The following is a 26,044-nucleotide window of genomic DNA, read 5'->3' as shown; positions in this document are numbered from 1 at the left end:
TTTTGTTGTTTGTTTTTGAGTTTTGTTTTTTGTTTGTTTGTTTTTTTGAGACAGGGTTTCTCTTGTAGTCCTGGCTATCCTAGACTCACTTTGTAGACCAGGCTGACCTTGAACTCACAGCCATCCGCCTACCTCTGCTTCTTAAGTGCTGGAATTAAAGGCCCACACCCGACCTCACAATACACCATCTTAAATAATATATTTTGGAAGCCACCTCCTTGTGTGGCAAAGGTAGAGTAAATTATAGGATGGCCACCTTCTGCTGTCTGATAGTTGCTGAAGAGTGGGGACGGTTCTTTGTACTGATAGAGAGATAGCGAGATCTAATTGATTACAAGGATTTTCTCAAAAAGAAAAGTAAGAATATATATTTGTATATGTACATTGGACAGCTAAAGAGGAAGCTAATGCATATACATTAAAACATTTCGCCCAGGCTGGCCTTGAACTCACTGTGTAGCTCATGCAGACCTCAGACTATGTATGTGTACCCCACCACACCAGCTTCTAATTCCTCCCTCTCCCCCTCCTCTCCTTCCTCCTGTCTCATCTTCTCTCCCACTCTTCTTTCACAGACTGGACATCTCCACCTCACTGTGTAGCCCAGGCTGGACTCAGACTCCTTGAACAAAGTCTCTATCCTCTTCATACTGTCGTCTCCTTCATACTGTACTGCCCAGCTGATGGATTTGTTTTGTTGTATTGTCTTATATCATGGGTTGATATGCTTTATGAGAGGTGTTAATGAATCTAACATATGAAGTACTTAATTTTCGTGTTGTGAAGGCACTTCATCAAGATTGTAGTTTACATAACAGTATATAATATCTTAAAAATCATAACTATAACTGGACTGTGGTGGTGCATGCCTTTAATCCCAGCATTTGGAAGGCAGGTGGATCTCTGAGTTCAAGGCCAGCCTGCTCTACAAAGCAAGTTCCAGGATAGCCAGGGCTGTACACAGAGAACCCTGTCTCAAAACAAAACAAAACACAAAACAAAACAAAACAAAACATAACCACATCAATGAATTGCATACCTCCTGCTTAATTATGGACTGAGTTTATCCTTTGGGAATTTGAGTTTGTAGTTACTGGTGTTCTAACCCTGTTTACAGTCTACCCAGAAATTTGAGTCAGTGAAGTATAAAGGGAAGGCTGGGGCACAATTTAAAATGCTGTGGGTGAGGTATCAGGAAGTAACAGTTTGGTGACTGTACTGCTTCCTTTTTGTTAATTTGACACAAGCTAGCTTCATCTGGGGAAAAGAAACTTCAGTTGAGAAAACACTTCCATCAGATCAGCCTGTAGTCAAGTTTATTGAGATTCATAAATATTTTTAAGTTATCCAAGGGCCAGGGATGTATGCAGCTCAATGGAAAAAACCTGCTGCCTCAGGTACTCGAGGGCTGCATTAGATCTCCAGCATCCTGAAAAAGAAACTCAACAAATAATCAGCTGAATTGGCATTTGTTGAAATCACAGTGATAAAGTTGTAGGGGACCCTCGTCACATTATGTTCCTGTTTTGCTACAGAGAGCACCATTTACCTTGAATTCCTCATGAATGTGACACACACATCCCTTACTTTTATATAAACTCTGTTGTTGCATCTATCACTTCCTTAAAAAGGAGTTTGAATGTAACCTATGGAAATGATTTTCATTTAACCAAGTTCTTAAAGTTAACATTTGGGGAAAAGGTTTTTTTTTTTTTCATCTCTTGAAATTATTTTTCTTTTCATTAGTGTATTGCTTTTTTAATGTTTGTATTTGAAGGTAAGTAAGCCTTAGTGTGTGTACAAGATGAAATAATAAACCCCACTAGAAATCCCTTTTGTTGTTTTGGGACGGTGACTTATTTATAGCTCAAGCTGGCCTTACACTGTGCATGTCCTTTCTGAGTGTTGAGGTTGGAGCATGTGCCCATGTTCTCTGAGGGCATTTTAATTGTTTGTATTTTGAGATCATTCTTACTGCTTTATTGCCCAGGCTGTGCAGGAATTCAGTACCTCTGCCTCGGCCCTTCCTAAAGCTGGGGTCACAGTGTGGTCGCTTGGGTGGTGGTTTTCATCTAACCTGAGGTAAGGGTTTAAGAAGGTGATAAGTATTAAGCAGCAGAAAAAAGCAAATCAGTTACTACCAGATTCAGACATTTAGACATTTTGGGAAATAATACTATTTTACTTGTTTGCTCCTCTTTGTGTGGTTTTTTTCTTTATGGAAAACATGGATTTCATGCACATTATTATAAAATGAGCACTGATAAGGATTTCCAAGCTCAGATTAGATGACAGCAGTGACACTCTTCTGGAAGCACTGGAAGATGTTTCAGTTCCATCTCTACAATTCATAAACTGGGCGCGATCGTGCTCGCCTGTAATCCCAGCACTCTGAGTTCGAGGCCAGCCTGGTTTACAAAGCGAGTCCAGGACAGCCAAGGCTACATAGAGAAACCCTGTCTCGAAAGCAACAACAGCAAGAACAGCAATTACTATACAGTAGGAGCCTTTATTGCTCATCTGCTTTTAATTTTGTGACTTGGGGTTGGTGACTGCATCTGGCCGCCTAGCCTCATGGTGCACTCCTCAGCGGGGCCTTTTAGGATCAGTGCGTGCTCCTAACTACCTACTCCCAATTGTCCGACTTTCCAGGAGGGAGCTGTCTTGGGTATTTTTGCACATTTCACACTTGCTGGGGTACAGTTTTCCTTGGAAGTATTTTTGCATTTGGGAAATTTGGTCTCTGTTAAGAATTTGGATTCATTCAGAATAGATTTAGCCCTCATTCAACTTTTTATTTTGTTTAGCTGTTTTATTTGGAAAGCAGAAATTTGAGATACAAGTTCTTACAGACTTTTTCAAAATAAGACAAAAGTCAGAGGTGGCACAACACCCACAACACATTCACAGCTTTCAGACAGCGTCCACCACCAGATGGCCCCCAGCAGCCTGACACTTTTGTATACTCCTGTCTGCTGCAACTGCCTAAGTGCTGGATTACAGGCGTGCTTACCCTGCTGGCTTTATGGATTCTACTGTAATCCAGTTATTTGACTAATCTGTTGAATTAAACTCTATAATCTTAACCTTACTTAGAAGGTTCCAGAATAGAGACTCTGTGCTGAGAAAACAAGAAGCTGAAGAAAGTGGAGACAGTGATTTCTCATGGACCAAGAAAGAAATGCATACCAGTGAAAGTTAGAGGGAGCTATTCCCTGCAGCCTTCTCCTCGGTGCCCTGTGCTGTTAGGTCATCCTTTCTTGGGTCCCACAGAGGACTCTGTGCTTTCAGAAAGAATCTGGGAACCTAAAACAAGCTTTTAGTATCTTGAGAAACCAAGAGAAGTCTGCTTATTACCCTCACGGAATCTTTGTCTTCTTGCTGAGAACTACCAATTATGAAATAGTAATAAATAAAGCTTCAGACTAAAGCATTGCCAAATTGTTATGCAGGTCACCTGGCAGGTCTTTACCAATTCTCGAAAATGTTTCTTGCCTACCTTCAAAGCTAGTCTTTGGAGATTCTTTTGGACATTTCAAATGAAAATTACTTCATAGTACAACAGTTTTCATGCCGAACATACTATAACCTAACATTTTGTGGTTTTTTTTTCACACAACGTTTCTCTGTGTAGCCTTCATAACCTAAAATTTTGAATACATTTATTAAATAATTTTTGCAAATGCTTTTTTACTTAATTTTTTTTACTTAATATTTTACTTAACATTCTCTAAAGCACAGAGCTACAATCATATTACTAGTATTTTCTAACAATATATTAATAATGTATCAATATATTAATAATTAGTATATTAATAATGTGTATATATATAATCAATCAAACAGCACCTGGCTGGTGGCACGGACCTGTGACCCCAGCCATTTGAGAGGCTGAGGCAATCACAAGTTGAATCCCTGTCTGGACTCCAGAGTGAGTTCAAGGACACTCTGTGCAACTTATTGAGATGTTATCTCATAACAAGAAGTAAAAACAAGGCAGGGCTATAGCTCAAGACTAGTTTTTTTGTGGACATGCAAGGCTCTAATGATAGTAACAAAATTAATACTTATAGAAAATGATGTAAAGAAAAACAAGTCAGACCAAAGATTTGGGTGTGGGTGATTTCTTGTCCCTCTTCATATTTGTTGACACAAAAGCAAATTTTATGAGTAAACAGACAAATTTAAAGAATATGAAAGGAACTGGACCAAGGAAGGAAGATTGCCATCTTGAGGCCGGTAAGGTTCTGTCATAAGAGAACATTTGAAGAATAGAACAGAGGGGAATGGTATAATAAAAGAGGAATTTCATAAAACCTTTGGAAGATATAGCTAAATGCAGATGATGGTAATAATTTGGAAAATCAATAGGAACTAAACAGGTACTTATTTCTAAGAAGAAATAGAATTCATTTTCTTCAGTACCAAAGTTTATTGCTTTATTCACTCAATTATCTAATAATGTTTATCAAGGAGCAGAGATATCAATATTCCAAGACCCAGAGATTAAAAATTTTAATATATTCAGAACTCTAAAATAAGTTGAGAATGGTTCAGATACTGAACAAGAAGGAAAAGTACATATCAGGGAGCAGGAGAGATGGCTCCGTGTTAAGAGCACTAGTTCCATGCACATCCATGGCAGCTCTCATCCCTGTGTAGCAACAGCTACTACTACTACTTCTTGTTCTTCTTGTTCTTCTTCTTCTCCTTCGATTTATTTATTTATTACATATACAGTATTCTGCTTGCATGTATGCCTGCACACCAAAAGAGGGAACCAGATCTCATTATAGATGGTTGTGAGCCACCATGTGGTTGCTGGGAATTGAACTCAGGACCTTTGGAAGAGCAGACAGTGCTCTTAACTGCTAAGCCATCTCTCCAGCTCCCGTGTAGTAGTAACTTCTTTTCTAGAGGATCTCACACCTCTCCTGCTGTCATAGTAACAAGGCATGCATGCGATACACAGACATACATGTAGGCACAACACACATATATGTAAGTAAATAGCAAAGTAGACCACAGACAATGGTGGAGAAGGGGAGTAAGATAGACTTGGCTTGGATTCATTCTGAGAGCTGTGGATGTTAAATGGGGACAGTCAGCACTGTCTCCTCGGGACAACTCTAGAGATAATTATGGGGAAGCTGGAAGCCAACTAGAAGGCTACCACATTTTCCAGGCCAGTGAAGATAGAGGCATGAGCTATGATGATCAGAGAAAGTAAAAGGAGAAGCAGGCTGCCTTAAGACCCTTCAGCTGCTGAATCCACTAGATTTGGCACTTGAAAAAAAAGTAAAAGCATTGGGCAGTAGTCACATTTCTACTACACCCCCAAATAAGAAAGAGTGTTATATTTACTCAGGTAAATGCAGAGAAGAGAATGTTATTTTAAGATAAGTTCAAGATGATTTTCTTGGCCTCAAAATAGACCTCTTTTGTTGTTGCTTTGAGACGGAATCTTCTCCGTGTCACCCTGGCTGTCCTGGTATTTTAATGACTTTGAATTAGCAGTGGTTTCCCTGCCTCCATGGTGTTAGGATTACATATATGCACTCCTGTCTTAGGACTCAATGTAGCTTAAGGAGAACTTAGCTATTTGAGTTATGAATGAGCTGCATAGCAAGGCTCTGTCTCAAAACAAAAGAAACAAAAAATGCAGAGACAGAATGTGCAGTAGGTCTATGTGGATTAATGCAGACATGCTCTGGTTTTAGGGCCTGAAGACTTGGCTCTGTGAAACTTGGAAGCACATAGAAAAGAAGTTTTCATTCCCTTTCATGTATTTATTTGCATTTTACAAAAATAATAAAAGGAATATCGGGCACCATTTATACATATTTATATATTTCTGTGCCCCAGAAATCTTTTTTGTTTTTGTTTTTCAAGACAGAGTTTCTCTTGTACTCCTTGCTGTCCTGGGCTTGCTCTGTAGACCAGGCTGGACTTGAATGCACACAGATATGTCTGCCTCCCATGTGTTGGGATTGTAAAAAAACTCTTTATGGTTAAGATGTGTTTCTGTCAGTTTCTGTGAAAGGATGAAGGCTTTGCTTTGTGTGTGATTTATATATATCTTCATACAGTTGCTGAGGAAGAAAACAGGTAGAAAGCTTTTTTTCTTCGGGTTCTCTAAAATTAGTAAGAAAAATTTGGTTTCAAGTGGCACCCTACATTGGATACTGCTTGTAGCCTGTATTTGCTACTCTCTGGGTTCCTTTTATCTCTTCTACCTTTCTCCATTATTATACCCTTAACACTAGCTAGGAGAGAAAAACAGATGGACGGGAAAGGGGTGACATCATTATATAACTTCCTTTTGATTAGGGATGTCAAGTTCCTTGGGGCAAGGCTGACCTCTGTTAGGACATCTCGTTTCCTCATGCAGACTACTTGACAAGCAACAACCAGCAGCCACCAACCACCAACCAGCAAACAAGAGTAACCCCTCCTTCTCTTGTGGACCTAGCATTTTTATATCCTCTGAAAAGTTCCCAGAATTCCAAAGGTCACACAATTGTGGAAACTATCTGCAGCTGGCAAAACCATGCCCCTGCTATAGAGTACGAGGCAAATCATAGTCAGCTGCTGTGAAGTAGGCCCATAGCTCCACACTTGGGATTAAAACAAAAACATATTCCAGTAACATTTATGTATTTTTGAAATAAACTAAACTTAAGAGAATTCTCACTACATTGACTTGTTGCTTTGTGTTTATATGTGTCTGAATATGGGGTATGCTCATGTGTTTGTGCTTACATGTATATGTGGCAGCCAGAGGAAGGTGACACTGAGTGTCCTTTCGTTCCCTAAACCTAGAGCTGTGTGTCACGAATCCCACGCTGACCCCTCAGCTTCTTGGTTGGAAGCCAGCAAGCTCTGGTGATCATCCTTTTTCTAGCTACCCTTAGTGGTAGGGCCCTAGGCGCGCACTGAACATCTATCTCTTGTTGTGTGGTTGGTACTTAAACTCTGGTCCTTTGGCTTCCTTGGCAAGTGTTTTTAACCAATGAGCCATTAAGCTATCTCTCCAGCCTTTTTTGACCATTATTTTTATTATGTTTTAGTTATTCTTTGACAATTTCATACATATGTACAGTGTATTTTTTGTTTGTTTGTTTGTTGTTGTTTTTGTTTTTGAGACAGGGTTTCTCTGTGTAACAGCTCTGGTTGTCCTGTAACTTGCTCTGTAGTCCAGGCTGGCCTCAACTCACAGACATCCACCTGCCTCTGCCTCCCAAGTGCTGGGATTAAATGTACAATGTATCTTGGTAGTTACTTCCCTCCTACTTCCTTTGGACTTCAGTACTTCTTTCCACCTTCTGTGTTTCCTTTTCTCCTTTCTTTGCTCTTCCTCCTCTTCCTTCTCGGCCTCCTCCTTTCCTCTTTTTTCTTCCTTCTCTTCTGTCCCCCTCCTCCTTTTTCTCCCCCCTCCCTCCTTCTCCTCCTCTTCCTCCTTCACCGTTTTTAATAGCATTTGAGTCCAGTTAGCTGCTTGCATGTGCACGAGCATGTTGAGAGTGGGTGACCTTGTAGTGCTATCTATAGTCCAGAAGAAAAATGACTTTCTCTCCTGTTCCTTAGCTAGGGCTTGAATCTCATGAACCATCTCTATCCATGCAGGAATGCTAGTTGGCTTGATCTTGTGCAGGTCAAGTTTGACTTTATTTTAAATATGTGTGTATGCTCCTGTGTGTGCATGTATGTGTGTGTGTGCACACATGTGCCCGCATGTATGTGTGCGTGTGTGAGTGTGTTTTAGGGGTTGTCTGAGGAGAGCAGAAGGGGGCTTCATCTTTTGGAGCTAGAGTTATATAGGTGGTTGTAAGCTACCCAGTGTGAGTGTTGGGATTTGAACTTGGGTCCTCTGGAAGGGCTACAAGTGCTTTTAACTGCTCAACTATTTCCACCCCCTAGGTTAACTTTAAAAATCATATTTATATGAGTTAGAGTTATATTTTTGTACTTACCAGGTTACCTTTTAATTTTTTAGGTAAAAATTTCTAGCTAAATGTACATACGATAACTACATCTTTTTTAAAAAATTTTTTTCTCCTTTATTAATTTATTCTTGTTACATCTCAATGGTTATCCCATCCCTTGTATCCTCCCATTCTTCCCTCCCTCCCATTTTCCCCTTATTCCCCTCCTCTATGACTGTTCCTGAGGGGGATTACCTCCCCCTGTATATGTTCATAGGGTATCAAGTCTCTTCTTGGTAACCTGCTGTCCTTCCTCTGAGTGCCACCAGGTCTCCCCCTCCAGGGGACATGGTCAAAGGTGAGGCACCAGAGTATGTGAGAAAGTAATATCCCACTCTCCACTCTACTGTGGAGAGTGTTCTGTCCATTGGCTAGATCTGGGTAGGGGTTTAAGGTTTACCGCCTGTGTTGTCCTTGGCTGGTGCCTTAGTTTGAGTGGGACCCCTGGGCCCAAATCTGCCTATCATAATGTTCTACTTGTAGGCTTCTAGGACCCTCTGGATCCTTCTACTTTGCCATTCTCCCATGCTTCTCTCATCTAGAGTCCCACTAGAATGTCCTCCCCTCTGTCTCAGTTTCCTGGTAAGTGAAGGCTTTCATGGGACATGCCCCTTGGGCTAATATGCAGATATAAGTGAGTATATACCATTTGAGTCTTTCTGCTTCTGAGTTAACTCACTCATTGTGATCATTTCTAGCTCAATCCATTTATCCACAAATTTCGGGAATTCCTTGTTTTTAATAGCTGAATAGTATTCCATAGTGTATATGTACCACAGTTTCTTTATCCATTCTTCTATTGAGGGACACTTAGGCTGTTTCCATGTTCTGGCTATTATGAATAAGGCTGCTATGAACATGGTTGAGCAAATTTTCTTGTTGTGTGCTGGAGCATCTTCTTTATACTTAAATAATTTTGTATGACTTTTCTTGGGGGAGATACGAATAAATGGCCATTCCAGGTAGGATACTGATGACAGACCAAAGAAATTACCAACTCTAGCTTAGTGAACCAGTGAATTTATTGGGGTTACTCAGAGGTGCATGGGCTGACCACTCAAAGGCAGCTGAATCTGGAGAAAGGACAAAAGTTTACCCCTGCAGCTCCCTCTACAGTTTGTAGGCAGCTCAGCCAGCACAGTCTGCTAATATAACTGTGCGGATAGGCCTGGTGGTTCTTGCTACTTTTAATAGTTTCGTGAGATCTCTATGTTTTGTTTAATAGTTCCTGAGCCTGAAAGTTTCCTTCAATTTGGGGAAAAAACAACTACTTACAAGTATACTGTAACTACATTGACATTTCTCAATACAAATGCAAGTTGAATTTATATGATTTTTGTCTTTGACATTCAAGTATGAAATAGTATTATTGTTGTATTATGCAGTGCTGAGAATTGAACCCAAGGCCTCCTGAATGTTAGCCTTGGTCCCTGAGTTACTATTCTTAAGAAAAGTAGAGCCAGATCTGGTGGTATGTCAAAATATAGTTATAAACACAATTGTCGGAATGTGATGGGCATTTGAAACAGCTTCAGAAAATGGCCTTCAGGAATTCTTTTTACCCTAGCACAAGAGAAAAATTGCATGTTTCTAATTAAAGCTATTAGGTGGTGATCTTATAGTGAGGCCTGAATTTTAGGGTTGGTAAAAACTGAAGTGGTTGCCTGTCTTAGTTGTTTTTTTTTGTTTTTTTGTTTTTTTGTTTTTTTAATTGCTATAAAGAGACACCAAGAACACAGCAGGCCTTACAAAGAAAACCATTTAATTGGGGATGACTTAAAGTTTCAGAGGTTGACTCCATTATTGTCATGGTGGGAGGTATGTCAGCATGCAGGCAGGAGCTGAGTTCCTCATCTTGAGGAGACCACAAAGCCTGCTCCAACAAGGTCACATCTCCTAATAGTGCCAGTCCCTATGACCAAGCATTCAAACACATCAGTCTGTGGGGGGTATTTCTATCAAACCACCACATTGCCGAAATTAAGCCATGTGAACTTAGCAGTGTGGAGGTTGCGTTTTGGCCATGTGCTTGTTAATGTGTGTTGTAAACGAACCAAGTCTTCATATGATGGTTTACATGGATTGTTTCCCCCCTTTCCTCAACCATTTCTTTTTAATTTATCTATAGAAGCAAAATTAAGATCAAATCTCAATGTTTATTAGATTTATGGTGACCTACTACCATGTTATTACTTTTGCTTCCGGTAATACTTTTAATATTAGTTGTTACTGAATTACTAGCAGACTTAAGGTATTTGTTTGTTTGTTTGTTTTTGTTTTCAAGACAGGGTTTCTTTTTGTATCCCTGGCTGTCCTGGACTTGCTTTGTAGACCAGGCTGGCCTCGAACTCACAGCGGTCCACCTACCTCTGCCTCTGGAGTGCTAGGATTAAAGGCGTGTGCCACCATGCCTGGCCTAAGTGAGCATTTTGTGATTAATTTATTTTCCTAAAATTCCACCATGAGGTTTATAAGTAAGTAGCATTGTATGTAGGATAGATGCATGTACTTGTAGTTTAAATTTGAGAACGTGTGATGTATTGGAACACTATGGCTTTAACATTGACTGGTCCTTGATTTGAGTAGTGATCATTCACGGTAACTTAAGGAATTCTTGTGAAATGACGAATGTTTGTGGAGCCCAGGATTAATGCGTGAATGAACAAGTGCATGCGTTTCCTTGGGGCACACAGTTGAACCTCGGTCTTATGCATGCTGACCACTTCCGCTGTTTTCCCATGTGGCTCATATTTCCACTTGAGCAGCCGACAGGGTGGTGTGTGGTAGATTATCCTCACATGTAAATGAAGAGAGCCTGTTACCTTCCCTAAGGCAATCGATAGGTCTGTGTGTGTGTTTGTGTTTGTGTGTTTGTGTGTGTGTGTGTGTTTTGTTTTTCTACAATAATCATCTGGGCTTTCAAGCAAAAAAGATTTTGGGAAACTTGCACTACCAGCCTGACACTGATATTTCTCAGTACTTGGTCTTAACCACACATGGGGATAGATTTATTGACAAATGTTTATTTATTTATTTTTTACAATGCCATGAAATGTAACATTTAGAAAGGCACTAACACCTAGTGTGATACCCAAGAGCTGGGGGGCACTTAGAAAGTTGAATAAGGAAGATTGCTGTGACTTCTGGCATTTTATTCTGTACAATACCTTGTCTTCAAAAGAAAAAAGAAAAGAAAACAAAATTGGTTGGGGAGATTGTTCAGTGGGTAGCATGGATGCTATGCAAGCATGAAGTCCTGAGTTTGGATCCCCAGCACCCAACAGTGCTGCTTTGTATCTCTGCCCCGAGTGCTAGCATCCAGAGGGTGGCAAGTCTTTGGAGGCTGGCTGGCCGTCCAGTCTAGTCCAAATGGCAAACTCCGTTTAATGAGGGACTTTGTCTGTCTCTCCTCCTCTCACAGACACACACACCAAAACAAAAAGCAAGGCAAGAATACATACACATTTGGGTTTTATAACTCTATATGGAATATTCATTTGAAATTGTTTGAGGTTTCACTTTGCAACCAACTTTTCAGAGATGACTTGAATTAGTATCAAAGAGGAATATCCATTATTAATTGAAAAGAGCGTCCGGTATGTATGATGGTGTACCATTATCATCCCAGCATTTGGGAGGCTGAGGCAGGAGGATCATACATTTGAGGCCAGCCTAGACTAGGGAGAACTTGTTTTAGTCAAACAAAACCACAAAATTATCCTCACTGATGTTTACTTATTTTCTTTAGGGTATTCCAGAAGCTATCATGTATGTTTTTTATTGTTTTCTTAAGTTATTCTAAATAAACTCATTAATTTTTTGAGTTTTAATTCTGCCATGATAAAGATAGATATAACTCTTAGAAACAAAGCCTTCGAAGTCTCTAGTAATGAGAACATGAAAGAGCCCTGGGTCTGAGTGCTGGAGTCATACTGCTTATTTCCATCTTTCCTTCAAGCTGTTATAAATTGTGGCTTCCAGGCCTGTTAGTAATATAGTTGAAGGTTGGTTGCTATAAATTTAGCAATCCTTTAAAAAAAAGTTCTCTAGATAAAAACATTTGAGTTTTCCTGAAATTAAGTAACCAGCTTACTGAAAACTACAATAAAGTACACACATACACTGAGACACCCACACATGCGATACTTGGGACATGCTCTTTTTGTTCTAGTGTTTTAGAGAGATTTCCTTTAAAGTGATTGTTGCGTTCTTCCTTCTCTCGCTACTCCCTTTTTCTTCCATACACATTGTTTAGTGTCGTGGCACCCTCCCCAGCCTTGCTGTGAACTCACTGTGTTGAGGCTGGCCTTGACCCTTTTGCTTTCGTCTCCCAAGTGCAGAGATTGCAGAAACACCCACTTCTTTCGTGTCTGTTACAGTCTAGATCTGGTTAGTTAGTGCCCTGACCCTTTCTAAGTTGGAGTTATCAGCTTGGAAGATTAGGTGACGTAGAAGACAGTGATTGGCTGCGCCATAAAAGCAACTTAAAGGAGTTCATCTGTATAAAGCACAGTGACCTAAATCAGATATGTCCTCACTGTCCCTGGACTCTTCAAGGGATTTCCTGCACTGTCAAAAACAGGACCTGTCCTGTCAGTATTACTATGGAAAGATTTCGGCTGGCGAGGAAGTTACATGTAGGTACCCATTAGTTAGGATTTGTGTTTTATTTACAAACGTTAACCTTTCTAAGCTTAATAGTGACTCTTGGAGTAGTACGGGGCTCACCAGCACTGGCTTAGAATATTATCAGTGTGGAACTCACCTGCTGAAGAATGAAGCCTGTGTAAAATCAGGAATGTTTGCAGCATCTTTACCACTCTACAGAATTCTTTTCAAGGAGGGCAGTATTGGGGGGGGGGGATTAGAAGTAGAAAAGCAAAGGGGAAATGGTGTAATTATACTATAATCTCAAAAATAAAAGAAATAATGAAAAACAGGTGACTAAAACAGTGGGAAAGGAAATCATGTAATACTAAGCATATTTGGAAGCTTAAATAGTTGGTAGCTAAAATTACTCTCTACATGTTTAATAGTCAGTCTTACTTTTGGTTTGTAGCCACACATCTTGGATGATAGGAAAATACATCTCTAAATGGGGCTTTCTGATGTCTCCTTTAAAAAGGATTTTGCAAACTTTGGTGTGAAAAGCTCTTATGCTAGTCTTACGGTACATTTTAAGTAATTTTAACATATTCTTTATAAACTTGTAAGTCCCATGTTTTGATAATTTGACAAAGAAAATGTAAAAATGTTGCTTTTGCTGGCAAGGGAAATGACTAAGAGTCATTAGTAAAATCTGTTATGTATACAGTGTACATATATAGCAGAAAAAGATTTGTTTGGTTTTGGCTTGTATTCATTCTCATTTGTAAATTGGATTTTGACTTTGTTTATGCTGATTCTTAGGCTTTTAAGAATATAATTCCACCTATTACGTCTTAAAGTATCATATTTGTGCTCTGTGTTTAGAAGGGATCTTTTGAAAAGACTTATTATTGCTAATTAGTGTAGGCGTGTATGCCTGTGTGGGTATGTGCGTGTGAGTATGTGCGTGTATGCCTGTGTGTGGGTATGTGCGTGTGAACCTGCACCAGATTCCTTTGAGCTAGAGTCACTGCTAAGCCACCTCTCTAGTCCCCAGAGTCGATCTATTTTTTTTTTTATTCACTTTACATCCTGATTGTAGCCCCTTCCTCCTTCTTCCCCCTTCCCCCACTTCCCTAGTCCTCAGACAGGGGAAGCCCTCCTCCCTTACCACCTGACGCCACCCGATAATGAATTTTTTAATAGTGTCTTACACATACTGGACATTCAACATATTAGTAAAGGACTTCCCAGGGCCTACATACTGCTTGATGCTGGGAACTCAGTGGAGGACAAACCAGTTACTGCCTTTTTTTAAGTTTTGTTCAGCCTACAAGATAATTAAGTGATAACATGATTTCGTTGTTAAGTAGGAAAGAGGAAATGCTGTATGTGTGACAGATATCCTTGATCTGTAGTCTAGTGAATCAAGAATTCTCAAAAATGGCAATTCAGGAGCCCTGGCTTATCACTGTAGTTCTTTTACTGGTAGTGTGATTGAACAAATTGTTTAAATTTTGTATATTTCTTTCATCTTTTAGATTAAAAAAAAGAAAAGAAAGAGTGAGTGAATGAATGAATGAATGAATGAAAGAAAGAAAATTGAACTGAAAAAGCAAAGCCTATTCCTTATAGATTTCTGTATAGTCTTTCAAAAGACATTGCTTCCAGTTTTGTTGTTGTTTTGTTTGTCTTTTTCCTAGAAAGTCACATCTTAAACCAATAGGTTAGAGATTTATCAGTTTTCCCTCACTGACACATGCCTCTACTTCTGGTATGATGCTCAAATCACGCCCTGGGTATTTGTAAATGAATGAGTTTTAGTTCCAAGTTCTTAAGGAAATGTAACTTTTCCTCCCTCCCGTGATCCCTCCCTTTTTTTCTGTTTCTTCTCTACGCATGATGTCATATTTTAGCTGATTTCTGGCTTGGAACTTCCAGCAATCCAATGAGCTCAGTCTCTCAGTTGTTGGGTTTGCAGTTTGTGGCTACCACACCTGGTTTATGGACCTTGAAAAGCAATCGCTAATGTTTTCGTGGACTGCCTCACATCCCACTTTGGTTTTCTATAATAAAAAGGTAGTTATAAAAGTGGGTTTTTTGTTTTGTTTTGTTTTGTTTTGTATACAACATCTCACTATGAATACCTGGCTGACTAGAAGACCAAGTGGTCTGGAATTTGTGACAGGCCTCTTCTCTGCCTTCTGACTGGGATTACAGGCGTGTACTATCCTGTTCTGTGTCCCCTCGGTTGTCTTGAGTGTAATCCTGGGTGGAACTGGGTGCCTCTCATGCTAGAATTAAAGGCATGAGCCATTATGCCAGGCTAACCTCAGTCATTTTTTTGAAATATTTAAATTTTTAAAATCTGTTCATTTGTATATATGGTGATAGTGTCATCTGATATTTTCTGTGTTTCTTGGCAAGTCTGTATTGGTTAAATCTTGGAGTGAGTATATTTCCTTGTAAAAACAGTAAAATAGCATAAGGTTTGTAATTTCACACAGAACCCCAGTGAGGTTTTTGAGTTGGCTTATGACAGTAATCCTGTGTCATAAGCTTAAACCCTCTGTGTTGCCAAGGGCTTTTTCTTGCCAGTATTTGTCTCAAGCTTACTCCAGTTTCCTAGTTCTCACACTTTCCATTTCCTTTCTTTTATTTTCCTTAGAGACTTTTTGTTCAAATTTGGATCGTATTTAGTTAAAATTCAAATCCCAGCATAGTGTCATGGCACTAAGAAAAATCAGATATGTAGATGAATAAGTTTGGTGTGGGTGTGGTGGCTTAGCAGCACTCAGGACCTGCAGTGTGAGTTCCAGGCCAGCTTGAGATGTAGATTGTGGCCTTGTCTCAAAAGAGACAAGCAAAACACCGGGGAAGAAAAAGGTACCCAAATAATATCAGTACTCAAGATTGATTCCCTCTAGTCCTAAAGAGATTATTATGACTTCTTTTTGTGCTGTGTAACATATTTTATTGAGACATTCCTTTATTAAGGAATTCTAGGCTATTTCCAGCCTTTTCCTTTTACAAGCACTGCTGTAAAAGGCTACCTTGGCTACCTGTTACTTCATGTATAGGCCATTTAATCTCTTTCTGCAATTAGATATCCATGTGTCTTATGGATAATTATTATTATCTTATATTGCAGTACAGTGGTATTTATAAATTTAAAATTGTGACCAGAGCTGAATAATTTAAGATTAGATTGAGCCTGACATAAACTGATATAATTTGGATGCTTTTTTACTATTTTTTTCTGTGACATGGCTTCCCCCCACCCCCAACCCCCACCCCCGAGTCAGGGTTTCTCTGTGTAATAGCCCTGGGTGTCCTGGAACTCTCTTTGTATGCTAGGCTGCCTCATACTCACATAGATCTGCCTGCCTCTGCTTCCTGAGTGCTGGGAATGCTGTGATTATAGGCATGTGCCACCATGCCCCACTTGACCTGGCATTTTTTAAAAGGTGGGCCTTGCAAATGATATGATTGATAGAATGTTAAGAAGGAAACATTTTTATGTCAGTGTTGTTCTTAGCTATTGCTGTATTTAGTACACTGTTGTGTTCATACAGGTAAAAATGTGGAAAGGGTCTTTTTTGTGTAAAACTTTAAAAATAATTGACATTGAAATATGAATGTTTAAAAGTTATGCTATGCAAGTAATAAAATGCTACTAGGCTTGCCAGGCTCTGCTCATTAGTGTGTCCTCATCAAACACTTTCATGGTTCACATTACAAATGTTTAATATGTACGTGTATTTTTATGTCAGCTTTAAAAAGGAACACAAAATGGCATTTGCATGGAGTATTAATTTACTGTGCATTAAAAATGGTATAAGGCATTATTCCAAAACAATCACATCTTGAAGCCATGCATTTAGGAGAGATTGTTATTCCTTTCAGATACACAGTACTTTTGTTCTGGGAGTTTCTGTCTGTGGCCACATGTACTCTGTGTATTTTTGTTTTATTTCTTACCGTATAGCCAGATGGCCAATTTATACAGCCTATTCAACACTGGCAGTTACAACAGATGCTGTCTTTTACTACTCATGTTTCAAAGTTGAAAAACTATTTGTTTCCTGACCTTCTTTGGTCAGTTAGTGCTGTAGGTTTTTTAAAATTAAAAAAAACAAAACAACTTTTTCTAATTTTTGAAAGCAGGTTTTATGTTGCCCAGGCTGTGCTTGAACTCACTATGTGACCTCAGATGACCCTTGAACCTCCTGCCTCTAACCTTCTAAGTGCTGAGATTGCACCTACTATGTACAGTGCTGGGAACTGAGCCCAGCACTGTGTTCATGCTAAGTAATCATATGAGTACCTGAGCCACACATCTAGTCTATGCCTGTAATATTTTTAGACTTAACTTTAACTTTGCCTTTAATCCCAGCACTTGGGAGGCAGAGGCAGGTAGATCTCTGTGAGGCGAGCCTGGTCTACAGAGAAAGTTCCAGGACAGCTAGAGCTGTTACACAGAGAAACCCTGTCTCCAAAAACCAAAAACCAAAGATCAAACCAAGCAACTAACCAAAAAATCCTTTAGCTCTCAGCTAGTTTTATTGCCATATATTTTTACTTTTAACCCTTGGGAGTTTGAGGATTGTCATTAGTTCAAAGCTAGTTTGAGTTACAGGGTTAAACAGGTACCTCTACCCCTACACTTTTAACTTTATGGGTATGGATATAGCTTGGTGCCAGAGCATTTGCCTGACATATGCACGGTCCTAGGTTCAGTCCCCAGAGCTATCAAAAGCTTACTAATAAAGTGATGTTTATTTTGTTATGCTAGTTACACATGACAACTTTAATAGCAACTAGATGATGTTTGAACGTAGTTTTCCTTCAGATACATTTCTGAGCAGCTAATAGTTTGGTGCAGATTCCATCAAACCTTTCCTTTCCCTTGTTACTAAATACAAATAAACAAATATAGAAACAAACATTTGCAAACAAATTGGCTTTTTTTTTTCCCCGAGACACGGTTTCCCTGTGTATCACTGACTGTCCTGGACTTTGTAGACTAAGCTGGCCTCGAACTTACATTGATTGCTTGCCTCTGCCCTCAGAGTGCTGGGATCAAAGGCATGTGCCGCTATGCCCGGCTGTAAATTGTTTTTTTTCACTAAATAGTATCTTCTTGAGAGCTTTCCTAACAATGTATTTAGATCTACTTTCAGTGGTTGTCTTTTGTGTAGCCCAGGGTAGTCTTGACTGCAGTTTGTACCCCAGGGTCCTTCCAAGAGTCTCCTGTTTATGTTTCCATAGTGCTGTTTGATAGTAGAGGCCTTTGCTGCCCTAAAGCTTACTTCTAGTTTTTTAGATTTTACCACTCCCCTCCACTGTGTGCGTTCGTGCGTGCATGCGTGCATCTCACTCAGCCATGCGCATGTTAGGTAAGCATTCTCCTACAGATCTACATTCCCATCATGTAGGTCTCTCCCTCCCCCCAAAAACAAATAAACAAACAAAAAACCCCAAACTGTTTTGCTGTATTTCTTAGATTAAAATTGTCTTCTTACAAGTGACCTGGTTTTGTTTCTTTTCTTTTTTCTTTGTAAGTGGAAATTTTAGGTACATGTCTTTCTGAGTTCATGAGCAGCCTAGTCTATATAGAGAGTTCCAGGGCAACCGGCGTTACACAGTCTATGTCTCAGAAAACAAAACAAAACAAAAAAACCAGCAACAAAAACAAAACAAAAAACGAAAGAGCCCACTACATTGAATGGAAGGGTACTGTAGGCCGTAGTCGCTCAGGAGCAGGAAAGGGGGTGACTATTCACATCCTATGAGGATTCTGCTTTTTGCACCTATGAGGTGGAGGACTTTTTCTTCAACAAACATTTAAATGGTAGGGTGTGTATATTTTAACGTAGTGCAGTTGTAAAGTATAAAGTACATGCTGTATTTTGCCGGTGCTGGCTGCTCAGTAGGGCTGTGTGTGTGTTTGAGCCCAGGAGGTAGTTGTATTGCTTTGTTTCTTTGCTTTGTTTCTTACCTGGCAGCTGTGCAGGCTAAATGAAGCTTGGATGGGAGCAGTTAATCCCTTTAGTGTGGACAGTATGCTGCCTCTTTGGACACAGCCTTGGCCTCTGAGGTTTAGGAGAGAGCTTGTCAGTTGCATGTTTGAGAACTTAAATGGCATGCAGTCATTGAAGGGCAGCTAGAAATTGTAGATGACTGGCTAAATGGAGGTGGGTTATTAGCTGCTTATTCATTTTTTCCCCCCTGTTGGAAATAGATTTTTTTTCATACAATAAATTATGATTACATTTTCCTTTCACTCACCCCCCCCAGTCACCCAAATCCATACCCTTTCTTTCTCTCATTAGAATACAAATAGGGCTCTAAAAATAAATAATTAATTAAGATTAAAAACAAACAAACCAAACTGCAATAGATCGAAACAAATAGAAGAAAAGGAACCAAAGAAAAAGCACAAGAAATACATATAGATACAGAGATATACACATCCACACACAGAAACCACATACAAACACATCAGAAACCATAATACATACACACACACACACACACACACACACACACACACACACACACACACACGTATGTATGTAATGCCTGGACAAAGCATTATGAGGCAAAGATGATCCAAAAATGCCATTGCTTGTTTTGTGTTGGCCATCTACAGCTGGGTATGGTGTCTGTCTGTCCTTAAGAGTAGTTTATAGGGCTGGAGAGATGGCTCAGAGGTTAGGAGCACCGCCTGCTCTTCCAAAGGTTCTGAGTTCAATTCCCAGCAACTGCATGGTGTCTCTCAACCATCTATAATGTGATCTGATGCCCTCTTCTGTCCTGCAGGTGTACATGGAGGCAGAACACTATGTACAATAATAAATAAATCTTTTAAAAAAGGAGTAGTTTATATACTTAATGAGACTCCAGTGGAGAAAACTTAAGTGGGGTTATTGGGTTAGGCATGGGGCTTGTGTTAACTTTCTCCTCAGTGCTAGGACTCCCATCTGGCTCAGATACATGCAAGCCCTGTGCATGCTGCCACAGTTTTTGTGAGGTCATATATGCATCAATCCTGTTGTGTTCAGAAGACTTCATTTCCTTGGTGTCCTCTAGCTTTTACACACTTTTTGCCTCCTCTTCTTCAGGTTTTACTGAGCCCCATCCAGTTGTGGGAGGGGGAGGGCATGTGTGGGGTGTGGATGGGCATTTGATGGAGATATCCCTTTTAGGACTGAGTATTCTGAAGTTTCTCATTCGGCACATGGTCCAGCTGTGGGTCTCTGCATTTGTTCCCATCTGCTGCAAGAACAGCGGTGGCTGGCCAAGACACTGGTCTATGAGGACAGCAGGGTATCATTAGCAGTCATCCTGTTGGCTACATTCCTTCAGCAGAACAGTGGTTTTGGCATTTACCCTAGATCCCTGTCCTCTTTGGTCTCAGGTTCTTGTCCGGCTAAGCAGTATCATGTATGCATTCCATCTCATAGATATTAGTTAATTACTTTGCACCGTTATTTTACCAGCACACCTTGCAGGCAGGGTATCATTATCAATTAAGACTTTGTAGTTGGGTTGGTGTTTCCCTTTCTTCTGGTAGGAAGCAGAGTACCTTTCAGTACCATGAACACTATAGTAGGGATGAAGGCTCTAGTTAGGTACCAGCTCCACTCCTCCCTGTTCAGTAAGGTGTGTAGGTTCTCTCTTCAATACTGGGACCTACCGTCAGTTTGTGGGGAGCAACCAATAACCTTGGCAGTATCCTGGCTTGTTTGAAGATGTCCTTTGGTTCCCTTTGGCCAACAACTCAATTTGACGTTACCTATTCCTAGAATTGGAGCTTTCATTCATTTAGTGATGAGAGATGTTCCATTGGGGTTTGTAGTTATTCACTCTTGAGCAGTTTTAGTGCCTGGTTGGCTTCCGACTTTGGCACTATTACTAAGGAAGTTTGGAGAACTTAGACCAATCACAAAAACTGGGGCCTTTTTTTCTCAGTGTAATGTGTGGCATTTTTACAGCCTATTGAAGTGCAGAGCCCTAGCAAGTGACTTAACCTCTTTTGAGTTAACTTGAACTCTATCCGTTCAGATCTATGTGAATCTTTTCTTTGAATATCTAGCTTTAAAAAGTAAGTCTGGATAGCAGAAAACCTGCATTTTCTTGGTATGCTATTGTTTTGCTGAGCTTTGAGGATCAGATAGTGAGAGTTAAGCTAGCAGGAAATTTGTTTGAAAATTTAAGTAGACCAACCGTGTTCTTGAGTTTCAGTGGTGGGAATTCAGGGACATTGCAGGCCAGCATTGCTTAAGGCTGTGCAGACCTTTTGTGGTACAGCAGCGTGTGTAGGTTCCAGAGCAGACACATGTGGTTCTGCTCAAACCCAGAACTGGACTTGGAGAGGTGGGAGATATGCTACCTGTTTGTGTCTGTTGAAAGAATTGTGCAAATACGTTTATACTGTGTAGATGATGGTGATTATAATGTTCTTTTAAAGTTGTTAGGACTTCAGAAAGGAAGTGTAAGCTACAAGTTTTCTTTTTAATGGTACAAACAATGTTTTGTAATAAAAATGTTTACAGACCTATATTTTCTGTAGAGCTGGGGAAGGGAGGGAGCGGTGTGAAGCTTAGACTTGGCTAAGGTTGATTTTTCACACCACGACCCAGAATCCCCCTAGAGGTCTCAATTTTGGCCTTTCCTCTGGAGGGAAATGAAAAATTCTAGCCTTTACTAGTGATTTGTTGACTAACATGGTCCGGCACATTGAGCACCATGTATTCCTGACAGTGTTGTGTTTTACTGTAACCCATTGCAATACTTGTTTTCCTTCAGCTATAGGATTTTGGAACAAATGTGAAAACAAGGGTTCTACTCTGACACTTAAGAAAGCCTTCCTTCTACATATATTTGCTTTTTTATTTGGTCCTGGATGTGTTTATTGAGGATAGGTTTAGTATTATTTGAAAATGGTTTATGATAGTTTGTCACTTTCATTTTTACCACGAGAATGTTATGGATTTAAAAACATTCTGTAAGCATGTTTCAAAAGATGCAGTCACTCTCAGAACTTTATTTGGTGAAAAGGCATCTGCTTTTGGCTTTTTGAAATAATATAGATAGATGAATGCATTGAAATAATTGAAATAATATGTCCTTATGTGTACTGGGGTGTAGTAAAGAGAATACTTTGTTTTTAGGGTCCTGATGAAGAAGCTGTCGTGGATCTTGGTAAAACTAGTTCAACTGTGAACACCAAGTTTGAAAAAGAAGAACTAGAAAGTAAGTTCATTTAAAATAATTTTTTTATGTTTATCAGGGAGATGACCAAGGGATGCTGGTGAACATTTTCTTAAGTTTTACTTACTGCTTCTGGAAACATTGCTTTGGGGCCAGCTCTTTGTTTGAAGTATTGTCACAGATAGACTTTAGAAAGCTTTTCCCATCTCATTGATAGTTGCCATTTCTTGGGAAAATGAAAGGTAATGATTACAAAATGTGTGAGTTGCCATGGAGGTGCTGGGAGTAAGCCTGGAAACTTTGGAAGAAAAACAAGTGCTCTTGATAACTGAATCGTCTTTCTAGCCCTAATTGGTGTTTTTAGGTTATGTATGTATGAATGTGGGTATGTATGTGGGCACGTGTATGTATGTTTGAATTTTGTTCTGATTCTAATAAGAAGTCCTCTTAATCAAAAAATAGCAAATAAGTATTTAATTAAATGAGTATATGAGATACTTAATAACTCTCAAGTTATAGATTAAGAATGTCTTCTAATGAGTTGGCCGTGAATGTAAGTAGAATAAATGCGTATATGTGTATTTGTCTGTGTATGCTTAAACACTTAATGTATTTTTGTTTATATATATTTATATATATTTTATAAATGTACAGTTTGTTTCATCTTATTTGTCTGCTTATCTCTTTAAAGCACAGGTTAACCATGAACTCTCAATCTTCCTGCCTTCATTTTTCTGAGTTCTGAGATTGTAGTTGTATATGTCACCACTTCCTTTTAATGTAGAATAAATTTGTCCCTATATTGTATGATATATCTAGCATTTCTTGATTGAGCTTAGATGACCGACTGATGCTTCCACCAGTAATCTATTTGGCTAGTTTAAGTATCAGTTAGTAGTGCACATCTCTACAGTACCATTGGTGGCACTCTATAAAATAAATCATTGAGGACTGCCGTTGTTGACTTTGAGCTTAATGTAATTTGCTTCTAGAGCAAAGTGTGATATACTTTCTTTCTTGTGTGTCATACTTTCACTTTGGTTAAACCAGTAATACACTTTCAAAACATTTACTAGGTCATCGAGCTGTATATGTTGGTGTTCACGTACCATTTAGTAAAGAGAGTCGTCGGCGTCACAAGCACCGAGGGCACAGACATCACCATCGGAGAAGAAAGGACAAGGACTCAGACAAAGAAGATGGACGCGAGTCTCCTTCTTATGGTAGGAAGAAGTTACCCTCTACTGGTGGCTTAAACTTTTTTCTAAGAAGTATCTTATTTTTCACTTCATTCTTAACTACAAATCTGCAGTGATTTGGGCACACTGGGAAGATGACAATAAACATAGAACATTTGTGTTTTGTCTTTTGAGGTAAGGCCATCTCGGGGCAGCTCTTGACAACTTCATGTTTGTGCCATGCATATCTACCAGCTGCACAGATTCACTCAGAAAAGAGGTAAATGTAAACAAAAGTAGACAGGGCAAATGAATTCTGCATTTAGAAAAGGCGAGTTGTGACCCTGGCTGGGCTGATGAGGGAATGAAGAAAAGACAAATGCATGGACACAGAAAAGCTGAGATCAGGTGGACTTGGCTCTCTCATGGATTAGCTGCAGCGCCTCAGAAGCCCAGGGTGTTTATTATATATAGGTAGACAGGTTGGCAGACTTATCAGTACAACAGAGCAGCAGGGTTATTGCATAAAGCTGAGTAAGGCACATTTAGCCGAGCTGGGTAGGAACAGTCTCTGTAGGGGAGCAGGTTTCGATCGTGAACATCTGGACAGGGCAGAAAGCGGATAGTCTCTGCATACACTGTCAACATTTGCACTTAGGGGCGAGGAAGGCTTTGCCGTTGTCTGAGCCTTACCCTGGGAAGGCTTTGCCACTGTCATGGGGCTGAGGCATTGGGGTCCTTGACATGGCCATGCTAATGTCAATAACACACGGTCATTCAGTCAACCCCTACATAACCCCGTATTAGTCATGCCACCATTGCACTAGTGAGCACATTTTTCCTGGAAGATCAGTATTAGGGCATTCAAAGCCCAGTGCGATAAGCTAGCCAGAAAGCTGGCGTTTCCTGGTGGGTTCAAGATTGATTTCTCTATGCTCTGTAACCAAAGATTATGGTGTCTTCAGCAGTAAGATCTTATGTTCTGTTCATGGCAGGCAGCCAAGAGCCGTTACAAGAGCCTGTGTTATCTTGGCTACTTCTGAGGCTTCCTGGCCAATAACTTGGAGGGAGATAACCTATGCTGGTGCTGAGATTTTCATTTTATGGCTCATGTCTTTTGGGAACAGCATTGCCCACTCATGATACAGGGAACCTCTGTTCAAGCTCCCTTAAAAACACATATTTGAAAAAAACATGTTTTTAGATCAAGATAGATGTTTTAAGTTAATATAGATAAGATATGGTAAATATTAATCTGCATTCAGAAATTTAAACCCAACAAGATAGGAAAGATGTTTACTTCAAGCTTGACAAATACAAATGGCCAAATCACTATGAGTGTAACATTTATAAAATTCCAGATTGTCTCATTGTTCTTCCTGCTGTATGTAGTTTATTTTACTCATGTGTAATAATATAAATGAATGTTAAAAAAGAAACATAATAAAATCATTTTTTAAAGACAAAAAAAACCCCAACCAACCAACCAACCAACCAACCAAATAAACAAACAAAAAACCACATATTTGTTTTAATTAGCTTACAAACAAGGTGTTTTCAAAAGACTTTTGCATAATCCTTAGTTTTGGTTAGCTCACTCCCTATAACCACTTTTTCTCCCATCCTACTGCCTTCATCCTGTTCATCCCCTGTTCTTTCATATCATGTGTTTTCTCTTATACCCTCTTATTGTATTTTTTATTTAGGTTGAAAGACCATAGGTTTCCAGATAGCTTTTTGTACTCTATTCAATTTTTTTTTAAGTTCATTTTTTGAGACAGAGTTTCTCTGTGTAGCCTTGGCTATTCTGGACTCCCTTTGTAGACCATGGTGGCCTTGAACTCACAGCCTTCCTCTGCCTTCCTGAGTTCTGGGGTTACAGGCGTGAGCCACCACACCTGGCATATTCTCTTCATTTGTTAATCCTTCCCTCGCCTGTTTTCCTCATTCCCAGCCTGACTCCCTTCTTGGAGTCTCACCTCCAAAATTCCTCTCCACTTTTATTTTGTCTACATATTACTATCCCCTCTCTCTTAATTTTCCTTTCCTCCTCTATACCACAGTGGCCTGTCTCTAGTTTGCTGGCTTCTACATCTACTTTAAGGTAAACATATCCACACCCTGTCCCCACCCCAAAAATTTGAAGCTAGGCTCCACAGATAAGAGAGAACATGTGGCATTTGTTTTTCTGGATCTGTATGACCTTGCTCAATATATTTTCCAGCTCCATCACTTGCCTTGGAAATTTCCCTACTTTTTCTTTATAGCTGAGTAATATTTTGTCAAGCTTATGTATCATATTTCCTTACCCATTACCCAGTCATCTGTTGATGGATATCTAGGTTCATTTCCATTTCTATTGTGACTAGACCCTCAGTGAACATAGACAGGCAAGCATCGTTCTAGCAGGGTATAGATGCCCAGGAGTGGTATTGCTAGATTATATGGTAGTTTCATTTTTATTTTATTTTATTTTTGTTTTTTCGAGTCAGGGTTTCTCTGTGTAACCTTGGCTGTCCTGGACTCACTTTGTAGACCAGGATGGCCTCAAACCTCAAACTCAAAGCTATCCACCTGCCTCTGCCTCCTGAGTGCTAGGATTAAAGTTTATACCATGACACTTGGCTTAGTTTCAGTTTTATTTTATTTTTTGAGAAGCCTCCAGAGTTACTTTCAATGTTGCTGTACTAGTTTATATTTTCATTAGCAATATATGAGGATTCCTTTAGGCCAAAATCCGTGTGTGTGTGTGTGTGTGTGTGTGTGTGTGTGTGTGTGTGTGTGTAGACAGAGAGAGAGAGAGAGAGAGAGAGAGAGAGAGAGAGAGAGAGAGAGAGAGAGATTAAGAATGATTGATTTATAGTCTCTCTGTTAGCAGTTGTTTCTTATGCACATTGATTGTAGGTTTTTGAATGTGGTTGCAGGGACATAGGTTACCAGAATATAGAGCTTTTGCAGAGTCCTCATCCTTAATGTGTTTTTGGAACAAATGTACACAGATGCCATATGGAACAGTTTTTATTCCTCTGGCCCAGGCAGCTGTGTTGAGCCTGGCATCAGTGCACACATCTGTGC

General features: G+C 39.6%; 1 protein-coding gene across 7 annotated transcripts in view; it reads left to right on the top strand.

The window, feature by feature from the left end:
- The window catches only part of SLC4A7 (solute carrier family 4 member 7), an 87,852-nt gene that overhangs the window by 5,774 nt on the left and 56,034 nt on the right, over positions 1 to 26,044 (top strand). For all 7 annotated transcript variants that reach the window (XM_084797118.1, XM_084797123.1, XM_084797119.1 and 4 more), the window contains exons 2-3: positions 21,752 to 21,833; positions 22,868 to 23,014. In XM_084797118.1, coding sequence (XP_084653244.1) covers positions 21,752 to 21,833; positions 22,868 to 23,014 — 229 coding nt within the window. The remainder of the gene's footprint in view (positions 1 to 21,751; positions 21,834 to 22,867; positions 23,015 to 26,044) is intronic.

This window comes from Acomys minous (genome assembly GCF_964271855.1).
Source record: "Acomys minous genome assembly, chromosome: 9".
Classification (NCBI taxonomy): Eukaryota; Metazoa; Chordata; class Mammalia; order Rodentia; family Muridae; genus Acomys; species Acomys minous.
Note: the sequence above shows the minus strand (reverse complement) of the source record. Positions and strands in the feature narration are given on the sequence as shown.